The 24,354-nt window shown below is 36.4% G+C and overlaps 1 protein-coding gene across 4 annotated transcripts in view; it reads left to right on the forward strand.

Annotated features, from left to right (window-relative positions):
• The window catches only part of KCNIP4 (potassium voltage-gated channel interacting protein 4), a 302,123-nt gene that overhangs the window by 182,922 nt on the left and 94,847 nt on the right, over positions 1-24,354 (forward strand). For 2 of the 4 annotated variants that reach the window (XM_027902068.1, XM_027902069.1), the window contains exon 1: positions 12,419-12,878. The exons of the other annotated variants lie outside the window; for them this stretch is intronic. In XM_027902068.1, the coding sequence (XP_027757869.1) occupies positions 12,767-12,878 (112 nt within the window). In that variant the 5' untranslated portion in view covers positions 12,419-12,766. Of the gene's footprint in view, positions 1-12,418; positions 12,879-24,354 lie in introns of those variants that run through there. 4 annotated transcript variants of the gene reach the window in all.

The following is a 24,354-nucleotide window of genomic DNA, read 5'->3' on the forward strand; positions in this document are numbered from 1 at the left end:
ATGAGAGAACTATATAGAGTAGGGATTGATATGTGTCAGTATATGCAGTATTTGACTTTTCTGAAGTATATCTTATGTTATATTTACATATAGGAGCAGTATCGTATCTGTTTAAAGATTGATTTTTCTATGTGTTAAAATTCAGACATTTACACAGAAATGTTGTTTAAATTGTACAGAATGAGGATAGGATAAACAACAAAAAACCTCTAAATTTTAACCAAGAAATTCTTCAGACAAAACCTCCTTTCAAAAAAAATGAAGACAAACTTGTAAAGCTTTTCTTAGTATTAATTGTTCTCTTACTGCTATTTTTTAGTTGTTTTATATATCAGGTCATGTTTCTAGATGAAAAATTATATTCAGCATTTATTTTACTGCTGGGCAGTTGGGAGCTCAGGGCACAAAATGAAAATAATAAAGTGAAGGCCAAACTCTCACTCAAAGTGTGCGTCACTTTTCAACTAAAAAGAATCTATTGTATCAAATCACTGGGGTCAGTGGCCAACAATTGCATCATAGGGTGATGTGCATCTATGCCAGGGACCATTTGTCTCGTTTAAATCACCATTCTTTGCAAAATCGCTCTTGATGTTTTTCAAAACACTGCAGATACCCCTAAAGCATTAGACATTTATCCCCTGTAGTGTGTGGTATATCTGCTTTTTCTTCTTTTGCTTTAGGAAAGCTGTATTGTAGAGCTCATTCATTAAGATCGTGGATAGGGATGCAGCTGGGGTCTGACATCTGGATCTGGTACTCTGAGGGTGTCCATGACCCTTTTCCTCTTCCCACAAGTGGGATAAAACTCCCTCTCCTTTCAAATATGGTCTGAGAGCTTCTATTCACCCTTCCCTCTTTTCAGCACAAGGCATATGAGCTGAACTCCACTCCTCCATGCTTAGAGTATGTTAATTTTGTTTTCACTGGAGATTGACAATTGCAGAGAGGCTGAGATTGTTCCTTTACTTTTGTGTCTTGCTTTTTTGCAACTTTCCATTTGCTGCTACGTATTCCTGAAGAGTATAAAACCACCTTAGTTTTCTGTCATCTAATCCTTTTATTCCTAACCTCCTTCAGAGATAGCCTGTGTAAGTATACCTTGGAAAAAGAGACAGTATTTTATTTATTTTTGAAGAAATTAAATTTTTAAGAAAATCATAATAAATATGGGTTTTTAAACTGAATTATCCATAAAGAATGTCTTTCCAAACAACGTAGCATGTGGTGGGGTTTTGGATGGGGAGAAATTACTGTATGTTTTCAAATTGTTTAACTACTTTAACATTTCTTCTCTACCTACAATAAAAAGCTTTATAGTTCTTAACTTATTAATACCACAGAGAAACTTCTTTGGGGACCAGTAATTCCCTCTCTGCTAAAAGAGAAACTCAGTTCAACAAATAAGGCAGCAAGTATTGCTTAACCTTTACTGCAGTTGCATTCCCTTTCCCCCCAAACAATTAAAAGGGAAAGAAAACAACCTTCTGGCAGTGAAGTAGCAGGACACGCTCTGCACTGTATTAGTTAGTGACTCAGAGCAGATACCTTATGTATCTCTTCTGGCAAGTTAGACAGTGTAATACACTAAGAAGAAATAAATGTACTAGACTTGAACTCACCAAGAGAATTTACTGACTGGGTGAATACCATATAATATAAACTTAACTTATTCCTTCATCCAGAATACAAATCAGAAAAATCTAAGGAATACCTTTCAGAGGTACTAGTCCTATGAGCATGTCCTGTATACTTAAGAAGAGTAAATCAGGATTAATCATGAAATGTGTTGAACATACAAACTTGGACTGAACTGTGGTTTTTTGCTATTGCGTGTGAGCGTAGGGTCTGGGCATGTCTGATCCTAAGTAAGAAATGCTATTGCTGCTTGGCTGCTGCTGCTTTTTGCATCCATCTGGTATGACAGCAGATTTTGACTACTTCTTGCAATATCTTTGTGCTGGTTATGTCATCTAAAAGCTGCCCAGGATTTATTTCTTTGCTTGCCTGGTCGTTCACCGTTACAGTCTGGCTTTTATCCTCCTAGGCCAGTGCAGCATTGCTAGTCTTGGGCTACAACCTTGACATCAGTACTCAAAAGTGAAAAGAGCACTGCTTGCAAAGAACCTTGAGGATAGTCTCCACTTTTTGCTTCTCTGAGTTTTTTGTCAAATTGTATTTTGTCTGGCTTAACATCCTGTGTGAAAGCTCACACAGTATCAGATAAGCTCCAATGTAAGTTCAGAAGGAACGTGCTAGGGAGAGGGCAACAAGCTGCCAGACCTGTTCAAGCAGCCTTGGAACAGCCCAATTATTCTCGATGTGCTTCAGTGAAAGACAGCATGTGTTACTGTCCCTATTAGCAAGGAATAATCTCTAAGCGTAAGTTTGAAAATACACATTACCCAAAACAAGCATTATTTGCAAGCAGGGAATGGGCTGAGGTCTGGGCACACTCTTGGGGTACCTCAACTGAAAATACAAGGTTGTGAAAGGGAAAGGGATGCTGAAGCTTATTTGCTTTTGAGAAATAAAAAACAAAATGTTATTAAATATTTAATATTTTTGTAAGAAGAGATTGTTAATGAAATGCTAAGGCTATGGTTGGCTTGTCATTATACAGTCTTGCTCATCAGTAATTGAACTCTACCTAAAAACTGGTTACTATTTTTTTCTATATAAATGTTTTGCCTAATTAGAGTGAGTTCAGAAAAGAGCAGCATGATTGGAAAGCTAGGGAAATTGCTTTTGAGGAGATTAAAGAAATTAAAATTCATAGCCTAGTGCACAGATGATTATTGGGGGGAAATTATTCCTGAAGTATTAATGACAGTGAAAACATTCTTCACCTTAAAAATGGCTGAAAATGGCTTAAAAATCCATCCAGTTCCAAATCATTTTGGTTTATCAGGAGGAAGACATGCAGGCATCTCACTGTGGAATTTGGATATGGCCATATGCGTGTCAAGAAGCATGTGAAAATTAATTTCTCATGATCCACAAACCTGCTGTGCATAATGGAATATCTGCTTATCTAGGCTGTTAGCATGGACCATATAGAGGGAGTGGTAAATCCTGCAAAGCTACTGGAGAAGAAAAGATTTGATCCCTGCAGCAGCATAACACACTCTAAAATGGTGCTTGAAGTTTTGTTGATGGTTCAAGATAGTGTATTTCTGTATTTTGATTCTTCCCTCATTTCAGCATCTACAGGAGTCTCATGATACTGTGCTTAGTTGGACGTTATAGTGATTCCTCAGGGAAAATCTGTAACGTTCCTTTTACTTGCTTAAGTGATAAGGTATTGTAAGCTTATTGCTTCTTTCAGGGTTTGGTTTTATCCTGATGCTGCTTTCCAGATTGCCAGAACAGCAAAATTGCTGTAGCAGAAAATTTTTTATTGCATTACATGGATCCTCAAATATCACTATAGGTTCTCACACTGGATTAGGGCTGTAAGCCAAGAAAAAATTGTATTAGGAGCTGAGAAACATTGAGTTTTGCCAGTTCTTTCAACCCCTTCCCAATAAGTTCTTTTCCCTCTCTCTCTTTTGTGAAAAAAATGGGAGTACAGCTCACAAAAGCTTTAAATTTCCTGAATTATTAATAGTCTACCTAACCTATACTTATGATAGTGGAATTATAAGGCTTTAGAAGCATCTGAGATTCCTAGAATGAAAAAATTCCCTGAATGAAAAAAAAAAAGGCAGTACTCCTTTACCTTTCAGTATGGGGATTATATGAATTTATATCCCTATATCCTTGTTCATTTTCCTTTGTTGCTACTCGTACCATTTATCAGACGTGAACCTATTCAGGCCCTACACCGAAGAAAAGAGTCCAGGAACATGGAGATATCTGGCCCTAAAAGGTTTATTTTCAAGTGTAGGTGAAATTAGATGTAACCCTAAAATTGTTGTTCATAAAAAGGAATCAAATTTTATAATATGAAAAACTAGATCAGGTGAAAAAGGTTCTGCTTAGGAGAGGAAGTTCTAAAATGTTATTGAATGGGATGTGAATCATAGAATCACAAAATGGTAGAGATGGGAGGGGTATCTGAAAGTTGTGGTCCCACAACCTTCTCAAGCAGGGCCACCAACCTCCTGATGCCCAGTACTGTGTCCAGATGGTTTATTAATATCTCCAAGGATATCTTTGGTCCTGTCACTGGACACCACTGGAAAGACCCTGTCTCCATCCTCTTTGCAACCCAATGGGGCGTTGATCTACATTTGATGAGATCCCCTATGAGCCTTCTTTTTTTCCAGGCAGAAAGTTCCATCTCTTTCAGCCTCTCTTCATAAAAGAGGTGCTTGGGTCCCTCAGGTATTTTTAGGGCCCTTCACTGGCTCTGTCCTGGATGTCCATGTCTCCCTTATGCTAGAAACTGGGCACAGTAATCCAGGTGTGGCATCATCTGGTAAGACCTTTTTTCTTTTTTTTTCTTTTTTTTTTTCAGTGATAAATAAAACCATAAACAATTACATGCTAGAGAAGTTAATAAATGAGACAATAATATATAAGCAGGTGCAGTGGACTAATTCTGAATATTCTATAATTCTCAGTGGTAAATGCATGTTGCAGATCTGTGGTCAAATCTGTGCGTATTTTATATATAGTATAAGTCTTATTATATACGCCTAAGGGACCAAATCAGGATTACAGCAGGTTTTTAAAATGTTTCTTGAATGTGCTGCAGCCACGTAATATGGGTTAATTTATTGTAGCTCATCTTTGTAAGAGAGATACACTCATCTTTTAACAACTACATCAAAGTAGAAATATGTCAGCCACTTCAGGCTTCATTTATAATACTTTCCTGTTGCTATGGCAAAAATACAGTACTTCACCTTTTGAAAAGCCAAGGAGAGAAATAGAACATTTGTTGTACATGGGTTATTCTGTGTCAGAGAAAGTCAGGTGCATCTCAAGAAAAGAACTTGTATTATCACAAAAGTGATGTTCTTATGATTGTGGTTAATAATACATTTATTTTTTTCTTTAGTTGATATTCATTCAACCATAGGGAGCCAGAAACCCCAGTTTTGAAACAGAGGTGTTGCACAGGATAGGTTGAGGAATTTAAATTGTTAGATGGATGGTTTGGGGGCTTGGATGATGACTATTCCTGTTGGTTACTAGAATATTAGCTTTTATTACTAGCATACACAGTTCATTTGTTTTCTCATCTATCACCAGAGAGAACACCTTTCTTTTTCTTTAGGAACTAATGAGGTCATCTAACTGCACAGTCCATAAAGACGTGGCTTCCTAGATGTATGGGCAAGCATAAGTGGATATACTGGTAATTTGGTTAATAGAAAATGACTGAATGTGGAGCTGTGAATGCTGCTATCTGTTCCATCATTTCTACCAGCTAGGACTGTAGGCCTCCCAGTAGTTTCCTGTTTGCATAAATAAAGTGGTTGGTAATGGCATCCTCTTGCTTCAATGTATAATTACAGAAATAATAGTGAAAGAAGAAAATCAGCAGGTGAGACAGTGCTATTACCATTTTAGTTCCAAAAGACTGAAGAAGATGAGGGTTGGGCAGGCAAAAAATTGCATTGTTATAAGCAGGAAAATCACATCTTAGTGTACTGTTAGTCAGAGGAAGGTAGGTCTTTACAGCTAATTAAGTATTTGGGTGTGACAGGCCCCTCATAGTTCCATTATACTGCACTTCTCCTGTGTAGACATACATTTATGCTTACAAATTTGGTAGTGACAATTCCTATTGCAGCAAGTATGATTTAATGTAAAAAGAAAAGTCTGTAGGCTGAAGACATAGTCAGATAATTTAGAGGTAATTTCATTTGTCGAACAAGCTAGTGGACTTTTCAGTAAAACAAACCAGAATTTGATTACCAACTATTACTAAATGTAATTTAACCTTGTTTAGGAAACATATAGCTGCTCTGTAATGCTTTGCTAAAGCTTAATAAATTAAAATGCTACTGTTACTCCCATGGACATTCCATTTAATTTACAAACCACTTGCACACTAGCTATTTTAAGCATATTGGTATAACATATTGTATCAATTAGTTTTTTAGACTAAGGAAACCACCTCTAGCTGTTGTGTTGTGGGGGAAGTTGGTAATGGTTTTTTTGTGGGATTCTTTTCAACTCTTGTTTTCAGATCAGTACTGGTATCAGTCCTTTGATTTAGATCAAAGCAAGAACAAAAGCTTCTTAGGAGCAAGTGAGAGTCAGAAGGTGAAAATGAAGAGGGGGGGAAAAGTAACAAAATCCCACACCAGAGCCTAAACCAGACTACTAAAATGTGTAAATCAACTTTATATAGCTTTAGCCGTGATATTATTTTACTGTAATTTACTTATGAGCCCAAACCTTCAGAAGCTTGGATAGTGTATTTTCTGCCTTGATTACAAACCAGTGAATCTTATCTTGCCTGTACAGGTGCTGAATTTTTTATTTCTCAGCCTATATTTGCTTCTAGTCATTAAAGATCTAGGGCACTTAGTGTAAATATTAAAGATGATATATGAAGCCTGAGAAATTTAATCTTGGGTAATTACACTCTACCTTGCTCTTCTAACTAGCAAAAGTTTCCATGCAATTTTGGTTGCATAAGGAATCTGCTCGCGCAATATTTTGCTCTTGAATAGCTGCAGCCCTGACAAGATGAACACTGTGATTCCATACATTAACCTCGTTTTTCTAATTATTTTATGAAAGTTACATGATATTCTGTGATTAACTGTAGCAGCCTACACAAGAGGAGTTACATTCAATAAATATGAATACTTTTGCCTTGACAATAATTCTCGAAAGCATATATGTGAATTAATTTCTTCTCCTGGTTCTTGAGATGCTTTCCCCTGGACATAGTTTTCTTCTGCAGATCAAAGATATAAACTTGTCTGTGTAGAAAACTGTATATCATTGCCTGTGAGCAGATTTCTTACTGGCTTACTGATAGGAGATTAAGTTCATTATCTACCAGATAACTTTCCTAATAAGCTCAGATCTGGCACAAACAAGAAGCTGAAGATATGCAGTTTGTCTGACCTGTACGTAGGTGCCCTTTCTGTGTTTGTTTGACAATTTGATTCTCTTCTGGCTGACTGACATGTCCCTCTGGAAGAAGAGAGTACAGAAAGAAGGGCAGCTAATTAATACTTCCAAATTTTGTTTCTATTTCTAACTCATCTGCAGTTTCCCTTTTCAGATACATTGGGGGAAAATATCAAATAGAATCTAATGAACTATTACTGCTAGCCAATTAAGACACACATACACACACATACTCGCACACACACTCATGCATAAATTAGTTACAATGCTGTGCAGATTTCATCACCTAGGATAGCAGTGTAATTCAAGTCAATTAATGAATACATCCCTGCCTTGAAAACTTTTCTATTTTGATCAGCCCCATTGTACATTAGACAGCAGCAAATCCAGAATATCTGCACAAATATGAAAATCATTATAAGTATAAAGAGAAAAGCTGGAGAAGACTGATACTGTTTACAAGCAGATGTTAAAACCAAAATATAGTGAAAAGACACCACTTGAATGTATTTGGGATCAGGTAGGCTCCCTATAAGAGTCAGAAGACATTGAAAAGATTAGGAGTTTATAAATGACAATAAAATTTTCTTGTAAGCTTTAAAATAAAAGTGAATAAAAATCATGAGAACTAAAGCAATTAAAAGAAAATACACAACATTTTACTGTGGTAATTGCAATGGCAGGTTATACTCAAAAACTAAGAGTTGACTGTGAATAAACTAGTTAAGCAAGATATATATATAAAAGAAGTATGATAATACCAGATAATTCTGAAAGAACTGGGTAATCATAAAATCATAGGGAAATTTTATACTCTAATACACTAAGCAATGATTTATTTTTAAGCTATTTGTAGGATTTCAAAATGTTTTATTCCTTAATTGTTCAATTCTTAGCATCCTATGTGTTAAGCATTTGCTACTTTTGATGTGTTAAATTAGGTGGAATATTATTTGTTTTCAAATGGCAAATCTTCTCTGCTCTTAGTCAACTTTGAAATTATTAAAATTTAATTTCCCATATCTAAGCTTTATAAGCTTTATATATTTCTGAGTATTTTTTTCTTCTTCCAAGAAGTAAGGGAAAATTGATGCAAAATACAAGCATACAGCAGTCAGTTCCAATATTTACATAGCGCCCAATACACTATCATATTTAAGGTGTCTTTTTTTTTATTATTTGCATTCCACACATACATTTCTCTATTTACAATGGTTAGGGCAGCCAGTAATTGCTTAGGATTGTTTATGGAAGAATGTTAGGGCTCCAGAATGGGATTGTTCTTCTAGACACCACTAATTTAGGCACATCTACTCTGTCCAGTTCAGAACTCACATAGGATCTGTGCTTCCAGGTAAGATAAACCTCTTACAGCACTTCAGCACAGGTTCCTCTTGTGTATTTACTTTGGAGAGAAAAGCTTGTACTTGTTTTTATATAGAGATCCTGGGTTCCAGCCAAACCACAGGATTGCACAGCCAGACCGATGTTCTTCCTCACCGGCTCACGTTTTGGCACATGGGGAACAGCCTGCTCCTGTAAGACTCCTTAGAGCACACTCAACTTTCCAGAACTCCTTTGCACTTCAGGACTGCCTCCCAAGGGTCTCTCTCAATCAGTCTCTGAACAAGCCAGTGTCTGCCCTCCAGAAGTCCAAGCCAGCTGTTCTGCTGATCCCCTTTCTAAATCTCTGAGAATTGAAAACTCCCATTTTGTGATTGCTGTGCCCAAGACAGTGTCCAAGTATCACATTACCCACCAGTTCACACACAGCATGTCCAGTGGGGCATCTCCCCTCATTGGCTCCCTCACCAGCTGTGTCATGAAACTGTCTTCCACACACCAGGAACCTCCAGAAGACTGTCTTCTCTCTGCTGTGTTGTATTTCCAGAAGACATTTGGTAAATTAAAGTCCCCCATTAGAACAAGGACTAGTAATCATGAGACTTCTCTCTGCTGCCTATAGAATATTTTGTCTGCCTCTTCATCCTAGTTGGTTCCCTACTTGGCCTTCTTCCTGATTCTTACCCATGGACACTCAACCCTGTTGTCACCATCATTAGGTTCTAAATAATCTAACTTACAGGGCTACCCTGCTGGCTCTCCTTCCTTGTCTGCTTCAGATCTTTGTGGAAAAGAATTTAAGACCAGTGGAATTATATGTTTTGATAGGATAGCTTCCTAACGCTTTCTAGTATGTCTTTTTTCCCCCATGCAGCATAGTGAAGAATCACAAGGAAGTTTGTGCAAACTTAAATATATTGCTTAGTCACCACTAGAATGCATTGCAAAGTCAAAAATCAAAGCTGGAGTTAGGGAGCAAGGCTTGGATATTACAAGCTGTCACCCCCTGGTTTCAATGCTTTATGTAAAAGACAGTGTTTCTTTTTGTATCCTTTTGATGAAAACTTCCTTTTCTTTCATAGAATAATAAGATTGACTGGGTTGGAAAAGACCTCCGAGATCATGAAGTCCGATCCTTGATCCAACACCCCTGTGGTTACCAGACCATGGCACTCAGTGCCACATCCAGTCTCATATTAAAAACCTCCAGGGATGGAGAATCCACCACCTCCCTCGGCAGCCCATCCCAATGTCTGATTATTCTCTCTATAAAAAGTTTTTTCCTATTAGTCAGCCTAAACCTCCCCTGGCACAGCTTAAGATCGTGACCTCTTTTCCTTTGAACAGCTTTTAAGATTTGTGTCAATATGGGCACACCCCATGGATGTATCACATGAATATTTATTTTTAAATAATTGAAAAAAATATGAAGTGTTAGAGAGAATTACAACTTACTATGATTTTAGGAAGGGATCAGAATACAAAGAGGTGCCCTATATGTAACAGAATTTTGTTATCTCCTTGTTCAAGATTGCTTTAATTTTCAAATGTTTTGGGGCGTAGATTTTTAATTGAACCACTTCCAGAAGAACTCCCCTCTGGAGGTAACATTGTTGTATTCTGTTGCATGGTGTATTGCAGGAAAGATTCTGTGTATCATTTCTTTTTCCTTTCCACATAGTTTCTTATCCTTGCTGCTTTAATTTTTAAAGCTAAGGCTTGGAGATTCACAAAGTGTAGTTCTCCTAACTTGGAGAACTATCATGAGAAACCACAGGAAAAGTCTACTTCTTTTTTTAAGGAGGTAATCCTTGAAGTCAGTAATATTACATTAATTCAAATGGATGTTATTTTTTTCTTTAAAAATTCTTCTGCAACTCATTTGGTGTCCAGGTACTCTTGGCCCTTAAAACTCATCAAGTTCATAATCTCTGTCCTTTTTATGTTTTTTGAAGAAATCCAGGTTGTCTTGTGTGAAAGCAGAAACCAAAACCCTGGCTATGGCTTCAGCTGCTTCTTGCTGAGTGGCTTTCTGTGACTGGGTTGGCACATTCAGGGGTGGAGTAGAAGGGCCTCTGGTCCAAAAGTAGGCAACTCAAAAACACAAGGTAGCCTGGATGTGCTGCATGAAGGGAAAATGTAGGTTGATAGATTTCTCCATTTTAATAGTTTCCCTGATACCATTTATTAACAATAAGTAAGGCCTCTTTCATCTTTATAGCATGATTTTTTGTGTTATATTAGGATTATTGTTTCTGTAATGCTGGTAAAACAATGTGGGTCAAAGGTCCCATCCTGGAATCACGTTAAGCCTGGAAGTATTGCAAACTTTCATCATTTGATAAAAAGAACACAAAGTTAAGAAAAAAAAAATGAATAGGAATAAACTCAAGTAAAAAAATAGAAGTCAGACATGAGAATGAGTTAAGACAAAAGATGTAAGAGGCTTAAAAGAAGAATGGAATAGCTAGAAACTGTAAAGAGGAAACAAAATGTTACTTTTAAAAGGAATAGAACTTAACAGGAAAATTTATTGGATAGTTAATGTGGAATATGAGGTGAAGGTAATTACATGTTTGGAAGGTGCAAATGTGGGATAGTGTATTTGGTTTGATTTTTTTACTGTGCTTTCCTCTTGAACATTGTTTTAACTTTACAGGTTAATAGGAAGTGAACTGACATTCAGGTTGAGAGCGTAAGTAAATATACAGAACTCAGGACATTCTAGTACTAAATACCCAGAAGAGTAAAATCAGAGAATATTCTTGCTTATATATTGACTAGATATAACCTAAAATAACTGAAGTACATATGTGATTTTTTGAATGAATGAAAATATGTGGATTCTATATTCCTGCCTGTATGGAAAAATCTGTGAGTCCAGTTAGTTACTGTAATTCAGTGCAGACAGCCTTCAAAGAAAAACAAAAGGAGCTTATAGTAAATTGTAGATTACATTTTTCTTTCTCTACCTGGTAGCCCAAAAATGATAGATTGTCAGTGTTACAATTTGGTTGATGATAGTTTGAAATGATAATGACTTTCTGAACAAAATTAAAAGTATCTGAGCTTCTCAACAGTTAGGTTTTTTCCTAATGTAAAGAGTTTAGCAACCTAAGATGAGTGGTTGATACCAGACATCATTTATGAGATTCTTTTTAGAGTTAGGACATGTGTCTTTAGTAATAAGGGTGCCTAAAATTATTTTTTTTTTCTGAGACTTTCCTTCACTTTATTCTATTGCCTTGTTTACCAGTGGAAAGCATTTATTAGGATTTATTTAAATTGCTGGAATGGTGAACAAGAACAAGCTGCTATTTAGGTATAACCTTGTATTATTTATGCATATGCTGCATAAATATTCTCCAAAGCCTATTCTTCACACTGGGTATCCTCTTGGTAATCACATTAATAAACACAAGACAATTAGTTTTATACAGACTGTCCAGTAAATCAGCTGGGATTCTTTTTTCCCTGATGCATAGCCTGGGCAAGATCTTCCCAGGAGCTGTGTAAAATGCCTAATACCCATTCATGTATATCAGAGTTTGGGGTTCAGAACTCCTAAGTTCACGTCCTGAGGCACAAAAGCACTCCTTTGTTTCTCAATCAATAAAGAATACATTCTGCCTGGTTACGGATCAGGGGTTTGAGCAGTGCATGTCTCCTTGACAGCGCTGTGTTTTGCTAGCTGGAGGCACTGGTGGTGCTGATGTGTATTTCTTTAATTTCTTTTCTCACTTTCAGTGAGAATAGAATCTAATTAGATTCTGATGATGCTTAAGAAGAGGGAAGGACAGTGTTTCTCTGAACATTATTCTATCTAATGCAGAGAGTAGTAGGGGTTTTTTTATGTAGCATTTAGCACACGTGAAAACAGATGTGTGTCCTTAGCAAGCTGTCATGTCTCAAACTTAACAAAAACTGTGCCAGGAGAAGCTGGGGAGAATCGCAAAGCCCGGGTCTGGAAGCAGTGGAGTGCAGTGCTGATAGCAGTGTGCTCCCTAGTGCAAGTTTCCAGAGAGCATTTCTTCTTGGCACTGACACAGCCAAGTCTCTGCTCCGACACAGATGTTCCTCCAGCAGCTCTTAGTAACGCTGCTTGACGGATACAATGTCATACCCAGGGGTTCGTGGTCCACCTCAGCTTTCTAAGAGGACTCGCTACTGATGAAATCAAAAGCCTAGAGAAGCATGAGATGCAGGGCTTTATCTAATATTTTGTCTCAGCTACAGTGGCTGGTGAAACGCCTCAGCTCAGTATAGTGCTGCTTTACACCACTGCAACTTTCTTCAAAGCAAACTCTTGGTGAAATCTTCCAATTTCCCTCTGATTGCAAACCGGTGTGAAGACTGGAATGATTTGCCTGTTGGAAGAATGTTGACTCTCGAGTGGGAGTCGGAGGGACTGCAAACAGTGGGTATTGTTGTGATTATATTTGCATCTCTGAAGCTGCTTCATTTGCTGGGACTGATTGATTTTTCAGAAGGTAAAGTGGTCACTCACAGTTTGTGCTGTTTGTAGGTGCAGTGTCTGATATGCTAAAATAGACTTAGAGCATCAGCTATAAAAGAAAACTGTGAAATGAAAAAAGTGAAAATAACAGACTAAAAATCCTGGTTTGTTTCTGCTGGTTTTACTTTGAAATTGAAAACAGAAGTAGATGCTCACATAAGATATATTTTACAATGGTTTTACAGTTGTCTTTGAGTGGATGTTTATTAGAAAAATTGCAAATAGTGAACATAACACCTGTCAGTTGCCTTTGAAAGCTGCTCACTGCTACTGAGCTTGGTAGTTCAGTTCATATTTACAGAGTGCTTTGCTCTTCTGATTTATGATGCAGTTAGAGTTTTGTTCTCTGTCAGTATCTGTGTTTTAAAAATCTGTATCATGCAATACACTATTACTACAGAATGAGCTTTAGGATCAAGCCTGCTCTGCACCTTTCAAAAAAAAAGGCATAGATGCCAACACTAAATGTGGGTATTTAAAATATATATAGTGCATATATGTTTTAAAAATTCTCATTTGCTTGCTCAGAATTTTCTGTTCTCTACCATATGGGTCATATCATTTCATCTACTTGCAAAGAGGGCTTCACATTAATTTATTAGGAGTTTTTTTCTATACAAAATGAGGGGTTTTTCACATCTTATAGAAATAAGCTATTTCAGTTAACTGTTACTGAGGTGTTTTGCTGTCAGCTTTTCAACTTTTTCACTAAATGCCTAGTATGGGCTGCTATAGTAAACAAAAATTACTCACTCACTGAACTCCTTGCTCAAAAAATACTTGCTTTTGTCAGTGTGTTTGCTCATGTGAGTTCAAACTACTCCTTTTTGCTGTATAACTGCTTTCAGTCGTAATCACATAGCCAAGGAGACCACTCCAGTTTTCTGAAACATTAACTTTTCATCATGCAATAGGATCTTTGATGGATGTAGCTTCAGCTCATAAAATTGTTCAGAGAGCTGATAGAATTTGAAATCTTTAAGACAGCACTTAGATAGTTACTGAACTATTGAAATATATCATCCTTCAAACTGTATGTGGTAAGAATCTATAAGATTTGCTTTGTTCCTATATAATGCATTGGTTATAGAATTACTTTTTCAATTCTAAACAATTGCTAATTTACTCTTCAGCATTGCTTACCTTTGGGTTTTTTAATGCTCTGAATGTATAGCATTTGTGACATCTAAAAAAAATTGTTATAGTTATGGATTTGCTTCAGATTTATTACATATGATAACAGATAGGAAAAAAGATTAAATATTGGTTTTTTAGCATATGTAGAATTAGATCCCTTTCTTGATTTCTCACAGAATGATATTGTCACTAAGTTTGTGGAAAATTGTTTAATGTGATCTCAACTATATTAAACTGCCCTTTAAAAAAAAAAATCCCCCTGGTACAAATTAATCTGATTTTAATATGAATAATGAGTTCAAGATGATATATCAATTGAAGTATAACTTTTTGTTTTAATGCAACCAATAGTGTCATGGCAGGTCCTCACATGATAATATAATAATTTCACTCAAAAGTACCTAGGTGTAAAAAGATTAAACATTATCAGGTACAGCTGATGTATTTGTAACTGCAATGTGAATAACTCCAGTGACTCAGGGAATTTCCAGTTTGCCTGAGGCTGATCTGTGCTATTCAACTCTTCCATGTTGGGGTACTGCCATTACCATTAAACAAGAATTCTGCCCAAATGATTAAGGAATTAAGGATTATAGAGTATTCTAAGTAAAAAAACTAATAGTTTGTTGTTCACCTATTGAATGCAAGAAAAGGTTTTTTGTTTTTATACAAGGAGGATCACATTTGGAATGTCAGTGTTGATCCAGAAACCAAAATGAGCAATGAGTCCTCTCCATCAACCACATGGAGGCAGGTCATGGGCCATATGCTGAAGCAAATCTGTTCCCATAGTTAGGGACTTACATTGTGAATATCACTGAAAAAAAGGGCAGTTTGCCTGATGTTTGCTAATTAAGCACAGAGAAAACAGCTAAAAGAAAAATCTTAAGTTACTAACTTGTTATAACTTCACTGATTTTAGTGAAGTTGCAATGATGCATTACAAGACCACTGCCTTTACACTACATAGCAAGGAATGAACATTACATAACAAATTCCATGAGTAAACAGGAGAATCCAGTCAATTTGCTTAGTTTTATTACAGTGTTCAGCAGTTGCAGAACAGAGAGGAACCTGTTTTCATTCCATGCCCCTGACTAGGGACTATGTTATTCTGCTTCATCTATTCTCTACTTTCCAATAAGCAGGAGAGAGAGACCAGAATGGAAAGCAAGCTGGCTTCGCTGGAGCCAGCAAGCTATTTCAGTTATAAGGACAGAATTGAATCAATACAACTTTCACTAGAAGAGAATGAAACTCTCCTTTGCCTCTCCTTCCATTACTTTGAGAGTGGTTTGATACTGATCAATATCTTCCCTCCAACTTCCTTACCTGAAACTTTTGCCACTGGGCAGCTTTGCTCCAAAGCTTTTGTTTTGTTCCTCAGGTGGAAGGGGAGGAGAGGAGGGAGATCAAGCTGAAGCAATGGATCAGAGCAGTAAACCAACAGCACCAGGCTTATTGGAAATTCTTTCACCAGAATCTTGGAGTGGAGAGATGGCAAAATGAAGGATTCACTTTGCATTTGTGTGTCCAGAATAGCTGTCAAGTGGTAGCTGTGTGGGGAGATTATGTGTGTGCAACTTTGTAAATGTTAGGGGACTGCATAAATCAAAGTCTTTGAAAGGACTAACTTTATGTCTCTTCCTACATCGTACATTGATTATATTTTGAAGTGTAACACCTCATACAGAAATGTTTTTCTTTTGCTTTTGAATAGAATGCATCCAATGTTGCAATCTATTTTAGAACCTCATTCCTCCCATTTTCGTCAAACTAATCTCTAACAGTTTCCAGAGCTTGTAGTTATCTTTCAAATATTATCTTTTTATCTTATTCAGATAAAAATGTCATTTCTGGCATATGAATGTCCTATGAACTCCATGTCTTTTGGCGAGTAGGAGACACTGGTCTCTACATGTCTTTCAGCTCAATAGCCTATCAAGGCTAGGTAGGAATACTTGATTGTTAGTTTCTTTTACTATGATGCAAAGAAAAGACTTAGTTCACTTGCAGTTATCAATAAACGTATTTGGTTGCATAGTCATTTTTTGTGAGTAAATAGAGTATTTTGTTGCTTTAGCTAGGATTTGGAAATTGGAAAACAGGTAAATAGAGGTAGTTTTAAATAGAGGTAATTTTCTGTCTTAGGATATATCTTCTCTGTGCAAGCACAGAAAGATCCTTTTTTTATTATTATTTATGATCTAATCTGGATGGACAGGAGTCACCTCCAGTCCAGAAGTTATGTTAGTGCATTTATCTGTCCTGTCACACTAACTGCTAAAATGTAGCCTCTTTCGTAGTTTCGATGCTTAAAAGCACAGAGCAGATGTTAGGTCTGTCTGCAACCATCTGTGTTAACACATTGTTAGTTACCCTTACGGCTTTAGCAAAACCAGTGAGGTTTAAGATATTGCCTTGAGTGCAGTATGACTCTCACCCTTAGAAAATGAATGATGTGGGGAAAGAAGTAACGCTGAGAAATTCTCAATTGCATCATATTTTCTAGAGAAAAAGGACACCAAAAGGCGTGAGAATTTTCTTCTTGTCTACATGTGGCTGGTAAGAATAATCCTAATATGAGTGTCCTTCCCTGTGTACTGGAAGCTGTGCTACAAGTCCAGCTTCCAACAGACTCACCTATGTTGCTCCCTCTCCTATATGACTTCTCTCAGTAAAACAGGATGCAATGTAGCATAATTCCACAGTAAAGAGAAAGGTAAAGAATGCACCACACAGGAATACCAATCCCCTTGCCTCTTCCAATCAGTTGCTTGTAACACCTGGTCTCAGTAAGCTATTCAGTTTTCATGTGGTGAAGTGTCCATTTCCTACCTGTCCTTTTTTTTTTTTTTTTTTTTTTTCCCTCCAGACACTTGTAGAATCAAGGGAACTACTTTATTCCTCAAAAGATTCTGTTCGTGGATACTGATACCCCAGTGCCAATTCATGGCATCGAGGTATATGGTATTATTAATTTCCTGTGATCATTAGTGAATTTTTACACCAGAAATAAGAACAAATAGCTCTTTTATCATCAAATGTATTAGCACCTGTGCACATAGACTGTTTGTTTGCTGCATATGGCTAGATGAAAGGTGTTAAGATTCTTTCCAAAAGCATAATTCTTCCCCTCAAGAGGTGAACAAACTGAGTTACCATTTTTCTTTTGGTTTGTTTTGCCAACCTTCTTTGTAAATCTTGACAGAGATTCTGTATTCAAGGTCTCTAAAGGAAAGTCAATCTATATATTTTATATATATATATATATATATATTGCACAGCAGAGAAGAGTTACTTCAGGCCAAATGCAAAACTACATTAAGTTTCTGCTTTAAATTCAACCTTGATCCAAACTCAATGAAGTCACCCATTTGTATTGGGTCTTGCTGAGATGGTGTTCATTTCCCCACAGTAGCCCTCACTGTGCTGTGCTTTGCATTGGTACCTAGAAGGGTGTTGGTAACACACTGGTGTTTTGGCTACTGCTGAGTAGCATCAGCACTGTAACATTCCTTCCTCAATGGAGGGCAAGATTCTGGGAGAGGACCCAAGTAGACCACCTGGCTCAAACAAAGGGATATTCCATAGCACATGACATCAGCTCATATATAAAAGCTGAGGCAAGGAGCAGGAAGGGGGACATTCATTATGTCCAATGTCGGCCTGCTGAGGAACCGTTGTGGGTGCTTCTTGGAAGTGGCTGGACATTGGTGGCTGCTGTTGGGAAGTAGAGAATAAACTCTGTTATCTTGCACTTCACTCTTGCCTGTACAGGTTTCTGCTTTTCTTTTGCCTTAGTAAATAGCCTTATCCCAACCCGCAGGTTGTTTTCATCTTACTCTGTCCCTTGTCCCACTGGCAAAGTGAGTAAGAGTGGCTGGGTAGGCACCTGGTGTCCAGCCAAGGTCAACCCACCACACCACTGTACTAAAATTTTACTCTCTGGCTCAGGATCCTCCACTGTATTTGCAGTCTAACTTGGAGAGGGCTCCTTTTGGCCAGACTGTTCTGTGAGAACACTTCCCCACAATAATTGGATTTTCCACTTCATAGTCTTGATTCTTTTTCAAGAAAACGTTCTTACTAATAGTCATTTTAGGCTGAGGGATTGAGTATTTGCAAACAGGTAGGGAAGTTTCTCTTTGTATTCACCTTTGCAAGGATAGAGTTGCTTTTGAGCATCATTTGAAGTTTCTTAAGAGGTGCTGAGTATTCATCTGAAGCAGATCATTCATCAAGAGATATCCTGGCCATTGCTGGCCAAATTTACATATGTTTTGAAAGGAAAGGAGATAGTTTCTTCCAGAATATAGATACAAACACCCAAAATAAAGGTGACATATATTTGATACCTGCAAAAACATCTACATCTAACCAGTTTACATCCCAGAGCATGGATAACAGGAGCTTCCTACAGAATGTCCTGCTTTTCTCCATGCATTCTGCCACTGATTTCTGCTCAGGCTGCTTTTAAAATGTAGCTCTGGATAAAATAATTCATTTTAGGATGACAGAAATTTGGTATGACAAAATAGGTTTCTGAAAAATAGCTACACTTGGTCAGCTGAGTATAGGTGAGGAGAAAAAAGCATTGCCTAATCACTAATGGACTTTAGGGATGAGAATCTAGGCTTTACTGTTGGAATATGACATTTGCAAAGACATGAATAATGATTGCCTAAAATGACATTATAGAACAAGATTAAATATACAAAATGATGGAATGACTGAATGAAAAAAAATTCATATTAGTGTACTGATGTAAAAATAACACAGTCACCTTTGTTCTCTCTCTTGACTTTTAAATTATTTGTTCCATGTTTGACATAGTTTTTGACCAGAATTCTTTGGCCTTTGATATTAATGAGATATGGGAGATACTTGGTGAATTTTTTTAGGATTTATGTATCTGATTACAGGCAAACCTGTTTGAAACATCAAGATTTACAAAGCAGTTAAACCTGTTCTGTGTAATGCAAAAATAATAACGTAATTTGGAGAGATTGAGTACATCTGCATGTGTACATTTGGTGAAGAAAGAGGAATAATATAAAATTAAGACTTTCTGTACCAAATAAGTAACTTTTAATGGTCATGGTATCCCAAGAAGGCAACTATATAATGGAAGGTCTGATGTAGATACAAGTAGGTCGCTTTTGATGTTAAAAAAAAATAAAAACTCATTAATGACTAATCAAGTTATTATTTTATCTGTAAATTATGCTACTGCTGAATAATCTGTATTCTCATGTTAAAATGGTAGTCTATTGTGCAGATTGATTATTTTATATTTGCCTGTAAGTAGATCAATGGATTCCATATCTTCACTGACATATCCAAAAATATGGATATGTGTCTATATATGGATATATGGATGTCTATATGGATATCCATCTGTATACATATCCATATTTTTGGATATGTATATAGATGAACAAACTTTGACTATTTGTGGTAGACATCTACCCTTATTTGAGTACATTTTTAGCCTTCCACTCAACACTTAAGGAAGAACGAGCTATGCCATATGGAGCAGATCTTTTTCAGACAAAACAGCTTTTGTAAGTTAGAAGGAAGGATATTGATTGAAGCTGAGTGAAATAAGTCAAACCGAAATGAAGTGCAACAGTTTAGTGACTGTTTCATGATGCTCCCAAAGGAGACTTGTTCCTTGCAGATTAAACTGTTGTGTTTTGGATGTGAGTGTGAAATTAGAAAATCAGAGGAGAGAAGATGCAGTTGAGAAGAAAGGGCAGAAAAACATCTAGTTTTCTTAAGGATCAATCACCAAGTGATTAAGTAGGAAAGTCAGGAGGGCTTTTCAGGGCCTCAGTTTTATTTCTTTAAATACAATAGGAAAATTGGGAAAGTAAATGGGCTGAGTTTCACAGAGTTAGATTTTTAGTCACGTATCAATCTTATTACGTTCAAGCAGGTACGCCTGTGCAAGGAGAGGAAATGTAGCATTACCTGCTCAAAAACAAGTTTTATATTTTCCAGTGATCTAGTAGGAACTCATTTAGTTGTGAGTCTCCAGATATCCACAGTGACTGAAGGACTGGTTTCAGCCTAAATATATCTGAAAATGCACTCATAATGTTTAACCTGTGTAGTAGCATTTGACCTATAGCTTTCTTATATTGTAAATACTTTAGATTTCTTTGTTTCTCAGTAAGAGATCGTGTTCTAGATTGTATACATCATGATGAACTTTGAGCTAAGGCAAACTGGGTAGGTTAACATTTGTCTTGCAAAGTTACATTTATGAAGCAATAATCTGAATTTCTTCCCCTGAGATGGCAACAGAATAATATTCCACTTGATGTGAAATATCACTCCTGGTGAAAGACATTACTTTCCACAAGTGGTAGAGCAGTGGTGCTGTTTACATTGGCATACTGCTAGCTGTTTTTTACAAGAATATGTGGGACTATTATCCTTAGACTATAGGCTAATATGCATTCCACATCTTCCTCTCTTTTTTCTGTAGTCTGAATTATTTAAAAGTTGCTTCTTTATTTCCCTGTCAGGTGGGTACCAATTGTCAGCAACTTCAATTACATAAATAAAAGAATCACAATTAAATAGAAAGCTGGGTTGGCATTCAGGAACTGTCATTGTCTTTCCTTTGTGACTTTAGGAAATCTAGAAAATGTGAAAATTACACCGGTTAAGTTACAGGCTGTTGTGAGAGTAAATAGGTTAAAAAGGGTGTCATGAGGTGCTAAAATAGTGAGGCCATACAATGAAATTTGAGACACAACAGATCTCTTTTAATCACACTGTCCAAACTAGGAACCTAAGTTTGAAACTTGAACATGGTGAGTGATAGAGTTAAAATAGCTTCAACCTCTTGAGATTTTATAAACAAAAAAATCACTCTGAATCCAACCGGAAAGGTTTTGGCATCAGTCAGTACCTAAGACTTCATTTTTTGCCATGAATAGTGTATACTGTCTTATTGAGAAACAGGTTGTCTATCTCATATTCCAATAAAAAACTGTGTTAAAATAAATTGCAACAAAATTTTCACTGTACCATAATCAGTATCTTATGCTGTACTCCTGTATACTTTCTGCAGTTACAAATGCTTCATATTACCTGTTCTTTTTAAGAAAACCATTTCTGTTTCTTCTTTGTTTGTTGTTTATTTGTACTCATATCAATATTTATACAGAGGAATACACTCCTTTATGAGATATATAGCACATAGAATACATTATACACATATACAATGAAATATATATGGAAAATAATTTTAGATTTCAATTTATGGGGTACTAAGTGCAAGTAGATGGATTTGCTGTATTTCACAGACTGCATATTAAAAAAAAAAAAAAGCTGACTGTATTTCCTTAGAAATATTTCAAAATACAAGCCTGATTTCTCAGTCTATTACTCATGTGAATAATTTTTTAATACAATATACTTGTAATATGGATGTATTTTTAATTTCAGCACGAGGTGCTGTTTTGTTATTAAAGTGCAAAGTTTTTCTATGGGATTCTGTACTCCCAAACCTAAGAAATATAATTAATTATAATTTAAAATTCTAAAATAAACTATAAATGATGTGAAGGAACTTCCTTTTTTAGTTTAATATTGCATATAGACTCTTGTTATATTTCAATAATGATGCGCTGCAAATAAATGGGGTTTTATTATTTTTCAATAACAATGAATATGATTTACATTGCGGGAAAAAAAAAAAAAAAGAGTTGTTTCCAGTTCTTTCTCTCTCTGGGCAATTTTTCATCCTCATTACTGAAGTCACCAAATGGAGCCCAATCCATTAACCCACAATAATTGTTTGGGGGTTGGATTCAGCCCCTGATCATCAGGTGGATCAGAAAACTTAAACATTTCTACTTGCTTTTCTCAGTTGAAGAAATCTACTGTGTTGTAGTAAATACCAAACTTATGCTGTGTAGCAAAGGCTATATATGTCCACCAGTGTACTCTGTTAGCAGAATATTGGGCACAAAACAGAATAGTCGAAATAACAGCAATCAACACAAGTGTAGACTGTTTTTATGGAAGTAGATAACCTCAGTGTAATACCAATAAATGGATGCTTCCTGTGTACCCATATATTACCATGAATTTGTGCTTCTATTTTTTTTCCAAATGGAGATGAAATTGCTGAAAATAATGTTATTAAAACCTTTTATTCAGATCTGTTTTATCCATGCCAGGTTAAACTTGGATCTCATGGATGAATGCTTGAATAGAAGCATTGGAAACATTATAATTAGGTAAAACTCTTACTAGCAAATTCTTGCTCTTATGAATTTTAATACTTTGCAATTTTGTATTATACGTATAACCATAGACAGTAGTTGCAACCATCCTATTGGTTCTTATATACAAAATTAGATTTTCTGCATAAAGGCTTTACAGTTCAAGGGCTGTTTCTATTTGTACTGCTCCAGAAGCAGCCAGAGAGAAGGCTGGCGACACAGGGAGCAGCAATCTCATTTCTAGTGCTCTGCTGCTGAGAAGGAATAAGAAGCAGCAGGTCAATATTTATGGCACCTCACCTTTTCTTCACTCTGCATGGCATCCTAATCCGGACATCTGATGGGAGGGAGGGAGACAGAGAGAGGAGATTGGATGTATTGCTTACATGAATAGAGAGCAGAACTGAGCGGGCACTCAACTCTTCTCCAGTGTTGAGGAGGTGGCAAATGACATAACATTTGCTTGCAACAACATGGAAGGGTGAGAGAGTTTCTGTGTGCTATATAGATGGGTCAGCCATGCCCAAAAGCATTGCAACACTTTTAAGGAGGACGTAGAACTATAACAGGTTAGTTCACTAGGAAAGTTAAACACTTAAGGAATTGCCAGGAAGGAGTCACAGCAGGCTTTGTTAAGGACCCGACGATGTTAACAGCCTTTTAAGAGTACATGAAAAGCAGAAGCTCAGGGAGGGGGAGAGCAGAAACAACATCCCCAAAAAATATTACCTGTTTAGGGGTTTCTGTTACCATTTGCCCAGAGAAGTATAGTTATTCTTATTTACAGTATTGGATGATAAGTGAACACTTGAAAACCAACTTTCAAACCAAGAAGCCTGGCAATGCAGGAATGCAAATAAAGATGCTCTCTTTTTCAGAAGACTTGAACTATGAGTATTGTGTCAGATCTCTGAAGAAACTTTTCAGCAAATTAGGCCACCTCAATTCAAATTCCTAGATATTGATCTCTGTGACCCACTTAAGATGCCCTGGTACTTAGTTTATCCAGGTTTTGGTGGTTTGTTATGGAATGTAGCAGACTCGGATGGCCAGGAAACTGCCTGGAAACTACATTAAACTACTTCCCAATGAGAAAACAATTTTTTTAGTCTTGTTTTTTGAATAATCTCCCTCATTCTTCTTTCAATAAAGAGTAGGCTTACCCTGCAGGAAGTAAGAAGCATTATTTAACACAAAGTGATTCGCAATGTATTACTATTGTACTACACAGTTGTACATTTTGGAGGAAAAATTCACTTAATAATAGTTTTATTATTTTAATTCTATGATAATTGAGTTCATAAATTGTTACTACTTTGAAAAGTGTTGAAGAATGGTTAAAAGAGGCTTATTCTAAAAATGAATGGAAAAAACCTGTGTTATCTCTGCTCAGATATTTTTAAAGAAAAAGTAATATCATTCATATTCTGTTGTTTGTTTTTGCAGTTGTGTTTTTTTGTAAAACATTTCACTGAAACCTGAGTTCCTGAAAAATTATGTAGAGGATTTTTGCTATGTCTCTTCTGGCTTGTTATGCAAAGAAGAAAGGAAGAGAAAGTTAGTATAGAAGTGAGGGTTTGTTTATTTTTCTTTAGCAGTTACACAGAGAAACTAAAAATGCAAACTTTTCACAGAACAAAAACCCAGGAATACCTGAGGTTGATAGGGATGTGAATTGACAGAATAAGGTATGGTTTCACCCTATTTAATGTTTTTTGATTATCTTATTTAATATCTGTTTTAATATTTGATTAATATTTTACATTCAAAGCCAGTTGTTCATACCCAAAGCTTTCAAGAATAGGAGGGGGGAAAAAGGAGTAAATGAAAGGAATTAGTTTCAAATCTCCAGATTCTTACTCTAAATTTCTTCCTTTAATATAAATTTATCCTCTAGTCATCCTAAGTAGTTTGCACTATTCAAGGTGAGACAACGGAAGATTTAAAATCAGACAGAAGTACCACACTCTAAGTGAGGATCCAGATAAAGTGAAGAGTGGGCACTTTCTAACAGAGAACAGTCATGTGAGAACTCATCTCTTATGAAATTTTCACCCATATCTGTCT

This window comes from Empidonax traillii, unplaced genomic scaffold (assembly GCF_003031625.1).
Source record: "Empidonax traillii isolate 1590-97213 ecotype Southwest subspecies unplaced genomic scaffold, ASM303162v1 scaffold834:size519909, whole genome shotgun sequence".
Taxonomy (NCBI): domain Eukaryota; kingdom Metazoa; phylum Chordata; class Aves; order Passeriformes; family Tyrannidae; genus Empidonax; species Empidonax traillii.